The sequence below is a fragment of the Babylonia areolata genome, chromosome 23 (assembly GCF_041734735.1).
Source record: "Babylonia areolata isolate BAREFJ2019XMU chromosome 23, ASM4173473v1, whole genome shotgun sequence".
In the NCBI taxonomy this organism is placed as follows: Eukaryota; Metazoa; Mollusca; class Gastropoda; order Neogastropoda; family Buccinidae; genus Babylonia; species Babylonia areolata.
Window position 1 is genome coordinate 43877997 of NC_134898.1, and position 9270 is coordinate 43887266.

At 36.6% G+C, this 9270-nt stretch overlaps 1 protein-coding gene across 1 annotated transcript; it reads left to right on the forward strand.

Annotated features, from left to right (window-relative positions):
* The first annotated feature begins 60 nt into the window (after window positions 1–60).
* Window positions 61–8128, forward strand: LOC143297867 (protein DGCR6-like). Its single transcript, XM_076610395.1, has 4 exons — window positions 61–290; window positions 826–986; window positions 5316–5422; window positions 7377–8128. Exons 1-4 carry the CDS (start codon window positions 202–204, stop codon window positions 7590–7592), a joined length of 573 nt encoding a protein of 190 aa, XP_076466510.1. The 5' UTR covers window positions 61–201; the 3' UTR covers window positions 7593–8128.
* Window positions 8129–9270: the final 1142 nt, after the last annotated feature.

Sequence of the window (9270 nt, forward strand, 5' to 3'; positions counted from 1 at the left end):
ATGAACAACTCTTGCACTGACATTTTCCATTGGTTCAAAACGTTTCAAGAGGAGGTTATTCACGTTCACCAGATTAAACGAGACTATCATGTCAACAGATGTAAATGGAATAGATCGTGTTTGTATATAACTTTGACGAGGAAAAATCCGACTTTTTTTTTATCAAGATACCGGATTTTATAGACTTCTAACTAAAAGGAAATGTCTGATACTGCGGGGAGAGAAGAACAGCAAAGACGGCATTATGAAATGTTGCAAGAGCTTCAGAATATGGCCAGAGAAATTCCAATGTAAGTTGACCAAAGACTTGATTTTGTGCTTCATATTTTGATGAAGAAAAAAAAAGAAGTAATTTGCAGTGATGATGTTGACCTTGAACGTTTATATTGGAACTTGTGGGTTTGACTATCAGGTAAGTTAACTGAGGCATTGACACTAACACTCAGATGTTTGTGTCCATGACTGTTCTGTGTTCATAATCTTTTGCGTCACAAACTGGACTACAGTGGTGGTATCAGTGGTTGCATCAGGAATTGGATGAAATTAGAAACTAAGATAATAAGAATGTTAAATACAGAGACCCTGTTGGAAAAATTATGTTCTGTGTCTTTATTTGTTATATCTGCTTCACTCCTGTCACTTCTCGCCTCCTTAAAAATTAATGTTCCACACACACACACACAAACACATACACACACACATACTTTTTTTTCTTTTTCTTTTTTTTTCTTTTTTTTTTTTACATACCAAAATTTCGGCATAAATTAAAAAAAAAATTTTTTTAACCATTGTATTTCTGTACTGATTTTTTCTTTATTTTTTCAGGAAATATCAGCAGCGCCTCCCGTACGATCTCTTGTCACAGCTGGCAAATTCCCTTCTGGATGGAACAGTGTTTGAGATATTGAAGACTCTGAAGGAGCTTCAGTACTTGGAAGAGAAATCAAGAAGCACTCAGCGTCAACGCATTGTTCATGAGCATAAAGGTGATATGTTTGTGTTATACACTACTGTGAACACCAGTGATTCTGATGTGGAGCTGTTGACTGTTGCAATTTGTGTGTATACTTCTGTTTAATAGAGCAAGGCCACTTGAAAAAAAAAAAAAAAATCCATCATTTTGAACACATAGAAGTGATTTCTATTATCCTAAATGGTGTAAGAAATAAAATTCAGTTTTTGGTTGCTCAAGGAGCCTTCATTGCATTGGGAAATATCCATGTATGCCACACTTTATCTGCTTGGCAGATGCCAGACAGCAGTATAAACTAACACACTAGTCAGGTCTTGAGTGTATGCATTTATATGTGCATCTATTTTTGTTGATTTCTTCCAGTTCCACAGAAGAAACCTACTTTAATTTATTCTGTGTGATTCAGACCGTATCAATGGAGAGTTATCCACCAGAATATCCCCTCAATTTCAGCCTCTGGCAATATCAGTGACACACATGCACCCCCCACCCCTCTCCCTCTCTCTCTCTCTCTCTCTCTCTCTTCCACTCACTCACTCACTGACTTACTCATTTTGTGACACAACTGTATTCACTTAATGTAAACTTTTTAACCCCCCCTACACCCAGCCCTCCATCAAACCCCACGTTTCTCCCCATTTCCAAATTAGAAAAAAATAAAAGCAAGATAAGAAATAAAAACACAAACACAATTTTAACTACACATACTTTACCCTGACCCACTAGAGCAGACTCCGGCAGGGAGTCCGATTCCTGTCCTGTGCAAACTACTATCCGTCTATGCAGAGAAAATGAAAGTAGTTACGGCTGATAACCTCTTATGCACAGTATCCCCATGTTTGTGCGACCTGACGCAATTGTTTTGTAGGGAAACTCACGCTCTCATCTACTGCTGGGGCAAATTCCATTTTTTCCCTTATATTTTGTTTCTTTTTATTCATATAATAATTATCCCTTTGTTTGTTTATTCATTCACTCATTCATTCATTTACATTTGTGGCCTTCACATTTTTCAACATCTTTCTTTCTTTGAAAAAAAAAAAAAAAAAGCTTGTTAACCTTTCTTTATAACTTATTTTATTTCATGGCTCTTGTCTATGTTTTGTTTTGCTTTATTTTTATTAGTGATGAGGTTGAGAGATGGAGGAAGTGGGTAGGAGGAGACTTAGGGAGAACTGAGTGGTTTGGAAGGGTGGGGGTGAGGGGCGATTTATATTTCTGATTGGTTTGTTTTCATTTGTCTTGACTCCATATATGTGGAAGATTCTGGCATGTTTATTTGCATGGGGTTTCCCCCCCTTTATTTGGTGTTTTGTTTTTCAATTTGTGTGTGTGTATTTATGTGTGAATGTATGTGTATTTATCTTATTTCAGTTCATTTATTTTCCTTTTTGGGCAAGGCCTGACTAAGCGTGTTGGATTATGCAGCTGGTCAGGGATCTGGTTAGCAGATGTGGTGTAGCATACATTATTATGGATTTGTCTGAATGCAGCGATGCCTCCTGAAGTAAGTGAATTGAACTGATCCCCTACAGAATTTTGCCAGAGAACAAAACTTTTGTTGCCAGGGGTTCCTTTTCAGTGTGCTAAGTGCATGCTGCACACAGGATCTCTGTTTATTGTCTGATCCAAATCACTAGATGCTCAGTTTGATTTTCTAGTCCAACTTGGGAGAAAGGGCTAGAGCGGGAATTGAACCCAGACCCTCACATACATTGTATTGGCAAATAAACGTCTCGACCATTCTGACACTTTCCCCAAACCAAAATACTCTATTTCACTCATCAAGACTCAGTTTTGATTTTTAGTTTAGATACAAATCATCTGTGACAGTGTTGTTTATCTTTGTATCTGTGGTGTAAGATTGAAATCAGTTTAAATATTACCTTTCAGGCAGTGCCTTTTGTGTGGTCATGACTTGTAGATGGTGTGACGTAACTATTATTTTTAACATCTTAATCCATTAATATACTTTCAGGAAATAGACTAATGAAATATTTTAGGACGGCATTATCAGATTATGTAGGTCACAATCCAGCGTTATTGTCTAAAACAAAGCACCTTGCAGACTAAAGTTAAAAAACTGGAACTGCAGTTTGACTAAAATACGAGAATCTTGCTCTACAATTACAAAACCAGGAATAGTGCACCTGATGAATGTTCCCATGGCAAAAAAAAATGTTCCTCAGTTATTTTGGTTTCAGTCTGAGTCAGACATTGCTTTTCCTTTCAGGGAGATTCTGATCACCCTTAGGGGTTACTTCCTCAGTTATTTTCGTTTCAGTCTGAGTCAGACATTGCTTTTCCTTTTGGGGAGATTCTGATCACCTTTAGGGGTTACTCAGATTGTCTTTGGGGTTACTCAGACTTTTCCGTTTTATTTGTGGACCATAAAATTGTTAGATAATCAAATGTAGATGTTTGTGGACTGTGTTACACTTCTTTTCATGGACTTGTTGATATTTATTTTCTATCAAACCAAACTTACCCCGTACATGATATCTGTATGTTTTCAGATGTCTCTTTTTAAATTTCAGATACAGTTCATGATCAATTGAGTTGAAGTAACATTAACCCTAACACACCTACAGGAGTTTGTTGGGCCTTTTGAATCTTTGGCTGACTCCCAAGTCATTTAAATTTTTGTGATGTTTCTTCCAGATTTCACACTTGTAAAAGTAAGGACACATTCTGATCTCGACATCCACTTATCTTGCTGTTAGTTCATGCTTAAAATATAGGAACAATTGTCGGAATCAAACATTGAATGATCATGGATTTATCATTTTATTATTTACTAGTTTCAGGACAATTAGAGGTCTGCATTTGACATTCAGCATGTAGATCTGCCCATTGCACTGAAACTGCTTTGTTGAAAGTAAATTACCTTTTACTACTGTCTGTTGATGAAGGCAAACTGTGTTGACACTGCTCAATCTGTCAGCTGCATTTGACACAATAGACCACAGTATACTCCTTTCCAGGCTTGAACATGTATTTGGGATTCATTCAGTTCATCTGACTTGGGTTTTTTTCATACCTATCCAACTGCTTCCACTGAGTTCCAGATTGTCTCTTTTAACTACTTTAAGTCTGAACCAACCCTGATTTTCTATGGTGTGCCACAAGGCACTGTCCTGGGCCCTGTTCTGTTCATTATGTACACTCCTCCTCTTTTTGATATCATTTCTGGTCATTATGTTCTTCAGCACTCTTGCTGATGATACTCCGCTACAGAAGTCTGCAGAACCTATCCAAATAGTCTGAATTAGTGAATGCAAGACTGCATTGTTGATGTTAAATCCTGTATTATATTGGATTAACTCTTATCTGCAGTACCTTTCTGTTGAAATGACAAAAACTCTTATTTCTGCTTTTGTGCTATCACAAATCAACTACTGTAATTCTCTTTTCACAGACTGTCCACATAATCTTCTTCACTGAATTCATAAACTTCAAAACAATGCTGCCTGTCTGACTCTCAGAGTCCCACATACTGATCAATTTCCCCCCACCTCCGTGCTCTAAACTCCCCATTTAAGTGAGAATTAAATACAGTTTCATGTCTCTGCTCTACTGATTTCCACTCCACAGGACCTTTCTTCACCTTTTCAGTGCTTACACTCCCTCAAAACCTCGCCGCTCTTCCTTTGACAGTTACCTTCTGAAACTTCCTCATGTCAATACAAGAACCCATGGTGAACGTTCTTTTCTCTTTGCTGCTCCTCATATCTGGAACAACCTTCATCACATCCCTGCATCAGATTTTATTTCTGCCTTTCGCTTTGGACTAAAAACTCATTTTAAAACCTATCTATAAACTCTCAGCTTCCTTCTTCTTCAATACCATCTTTGTCATCTCACTTTGGATGCATGATGAATGAGAGAGGGAGAGTGGGGTGGTGTGGGGGTATGGCAGGGGAGGTAGGGGTTTTGAGAAAGAAGGGTCATGAATGATTCATGTAATTTGTAACATTTTCTTTCATGTAAAGCGCCCTGAGCTCTTGGAAAGAGCGCATATAAATGCATGCATTAATATTATTATGCATATATTTGCTTATCATATCCACATATCCATAATCCTTCATATATTTTGGACATTTTTAATAGTTTATCATGGTCTTTATCCTGCACACGGACACTTATTTGCATAGTTTGTTGATTGTCATCTATGTCCATTTGAAAAAGGCAAAAATATTTTATCTGTCTTGTTAATTGTATTGAAATGCAGCAGTGATCTTCCATCACAATATGTTCAAGGTGTCAGTGGTATGACTTCTTTATTTACGCAACATTTTTTCAATACCAGAGCCAATCAAGAACCTTTTATTTTTATGTGCAGCTCAGCGCCATGAGATGGAAAAGAAGCACAAGGAGTTACGGCTGCAAAATCTGAACAGACCTCATAACTTGCCAGTGGTGGAATCTCAGATAAAACGGGAGATGGAGGTCAGGACTTTATGCTTTAGCCGTGTGCAAAATCATTAATGAACAGTTGAGGACACACGCACACACACATATATATATGTTTATGTATTATATAGAGAGATATATACTTATTTGTATATTTAGATATATAGATAAAATGTCTGTTGTTGTTCTGTAAGTGGAAACCTTATAACTATAATTTTGGCCAAACTCATTTTTACCACAAATGCTATCATTGAGTTTTTGTCCATCATGTCGCATCATCCAAGAGTAGAGTCCTCTTCCAGAGAGACCTTACAGGAATAACACCAGTGATTATCTCTCCACTATTCACCCATCCCCCACACATCAGGAAGACCATGCTCAACTATCTCAGTATCTGCAGAAGATGGCATAGGTCTTGCTGAGAGAATACCAACCATGCTTTCTATGATCATCTGCCATATGAATAAAGTTGGTTTCCCCATTGTCTCTCACTACTATGTATCACAAACAGGAGAAATGAATAAGCATATTGAGTCATCACGAATCAGTTACAGCTTCTGAATACTCTGAAAGACAGAAAATGCTTTTTGTTTGAATAGTTAACATTTTGCTGTAAATGTTTCGTGGAGCTTTTTTTTTTTTGCTTTTTTTTTTCCCCCCTGTAACTTTCATTACAGCTAATCCATCCAAAAAATTAGTGTTGGACAAGCACCAGAACCAAGTCACACATGTAAGTTTTAGAATTATTATTTTTAATCCACAGATCTTCCATTTTGTTTGAAAGATTTCCAAGTACAGACTGTTTACTTTCACACAAGTTCAAGTTTCCTGTTTCTTTCCCCGCACAGTATTAGTACTATTACGGTGATGGACGCTATTCATAGCAACTGCTGATTCATCGTTTCATGAACAAGTGACAACATTCATGATTATTTTCCTGGAGGACTGAAAAAATGAAAGTAGTTGGGTTATTGTATCTGATTTCATTCATAATCATGATAATGTGAAATGTCAGAATAACTTCAGAACTAACTTTTACAGTTTTAAGCCAATGATTTTGTTAACTATTATTGTCTAATGACTCTGATCTGAATAAAAAATAAACCAAAAAAATCTTTTTGACCATTTCTTCCAGAAACAAAAATGCATATGAGTATGTGATAACCTGTTCTTGAAAATACATTATATATGAAAGATCAAGCGGGAAGGTTTGACAGGTGCAGGCTCTGTTTTTTTCTTTCTTTTTGTGATTTAAAAAAATTATGACAAGACCTTTTCCTTTTGTATACTTCAGACTGAAATTTAGAGGTGTCAGAAAACAAGCTCGATTTACTCCAATTCTAAATGAATTTTTTTTTTATATGTCTCCACTTACCACTTGCTATTATTTCCAATGTCCGTTTGTGCAAAATCTCAAAAGCAGCATTTTGAACACCCACCTTTTGCCAAAACCTCATACTTTCCAAAATTGACTGGTTGACCAAAGACCAGCGAGTCCCAGTGCAAGAAACAAATAGTGAAATATCCATTTTCTCAGCCCATATACATTATGGCACCTTAATGAGACAGTTTTTGTCTTCATAGACTTTTTCAAACCTTTTTGTGTGTGTACTGGGTGTGTGTGTTTTCTCAACACTAAGATTTTCATCATATGAGGTTTTGGAACTTCAACAGTGATTTAAGGTTTGGGGTAGGGGGTGGGTGAAGCACTTTGGTCCCAGTAATTCATATTTTAGCACAGAGCATATTCAGCTCTAACCAGGACTGAAAAATGACAGTTAATTCCATTGAATACACTTGAAATTGTCAGGAAGTCTGTACAGCATATTAAAAAAAAAAAAAAAATCACTTAAAAGTTAAATGGTTGATTTTTACATTGTTTTTGTTCAGCAGCATCTGAATGTGTTTTGTTTTTCCTGCCTTTGCTCACCTTTCGCCTGTCTTTCTTCGTACCATGTCCATTAATTCCTGCTCTTTCACATCTTTGCAGATGTTAAAGAAACGCTGCGATGAAGAACTACGACGCAAGGACTTTCAGATCATGCAGGAGCTGGACAAGAAGGTTATGGACCAGCAGGGGGTCTTGGAAAAAGCTGGAGCGCCTGGGTTCTTTGTCACAAACAACCGGCAGGAAATTCAGACACAGATGTATTTGCTGGACTTCATGTGCAGGGTGGCTCACTTACGAGGAGTGGAAGGATGGTAGAGAATGTGTGTGCATTGTGCATTAAGGGACACAGGACAGTGGAGGTAGATGAGGGTGAGACTCATAAGGAGCCACTTGGAAATTCTGCATTGGGACTGGATGGATATTTGTTCGTTCGAGTTCAAATCTGCCTCAGAGGTTTTGTCATTTTTGGACAGGCTGTGGCCTACCATGTTCATTTGCTGTGTGCGATTCATTTTATTTTAATATTTTATTTATTAAGTGCAATGTTGTATACTCAAAATCATAACACATGAGGGAAAGAACCTTTTGCAAACTCTTGTTTCATAGATTATCCGATTTTTTTCTTCTTATTTCAGTATTTAGGAAACAATATGTGTTTTTGCTTCTGTCAAAATACAGAGAAGCAAATCTTTGCAGTTAAAGCTATTATGCTGCTGGAATTCTTAGCAGCACTCAGTCCACTCATCTTTACAGACAGCTCATATCAAGGAGAGAAAGCAAAAAATTTAGTGAAATCAAACTGATTTATCAGAAAAATCTGATGCAAGAGAGACCAAAAAAATAATTAAAAATTATACAACTCCAAAGGTATTCACCCTCCCTCTCAAAATAAACAGCTTTCAAGAGAGACAACATATTTATACAACTCTCTGGATCTTTTGATTGCAGTCACAAGTTATATCTTATGAGGAAACCACAGGGGGAAGTTGGGAGCACCTTTTAGAATTTGAGCTCCTCATATAAGATGGGGAGCATTACTGCAGCAGATGATTCTAAAGAAAATACCAGTGACTGAATTATTCGTTTAGGAATATGTATGTAAAATATGTTCATAATTCTCCCAATGTATTTAATATTTTCTAACAGTGAAATATGTTTATAATTCTCCCAGAATAATGTGTTCATTATTTTCCAAGTTCTGAAATGTACCCCCACACTCCCAAATGTGTTGAGTACATTAATCAGTAAATATTAGTTTCAGTAGCTTTGGAATGAAATCATTTTCATCCCGCCCCCCCTTTTTTTTTAATATATAAAGATGTTTCACATTATATGTAAATTTCTTGGTGTTTGTGTTATGTTCACTGTATATGCCAATTATTGTTAGTGTTATATTCTCAACTTCATATTTGTACAATTCATTTGAACATCAGTAAAATGTGGCCATATTTCTTCATTCTGATTTTTATTTGAATGGGTCAGCTTGGAATAAAACTTTACAAAGTTTTTCTTTTTTTTCTCAGTTCTTACACTTCTTTAAAACTGTTTCATAAAGGCTGCAAATTTTGAGTTAAACTGTGAAAGGGCTTACAGTGAATGTCACACAACTGTAAGTAACAATATCCTGCAGAATGCACTGTTTAACCATCTGGTATACCACTAAGTAACTATTTTCCATGTGTGAATACATTCTTAAAACTGAACTTTTCCAGTAATATTCTGCAAATTGCACTGTGGGGTACCACCACCACGTAGCAATGCCACGAATGTATGAATACATTCTTAAAACTGAACTTGAAATCACCTTTTTCACCGCTCAGAGCTGGTATACAAGATTTCATACAATGACAGGTGTGGAGAGTGAGGGTAATACCACAGGGAAAAGCATCACCAGCACAGCTTTTTTTTTTTCTTATAATAATGCATTTTCAACAATGGGTGCTGTATTGCAGTCAAGGCAAAAAGTGCATGTTTGGTCACTGCTCAATTTTTA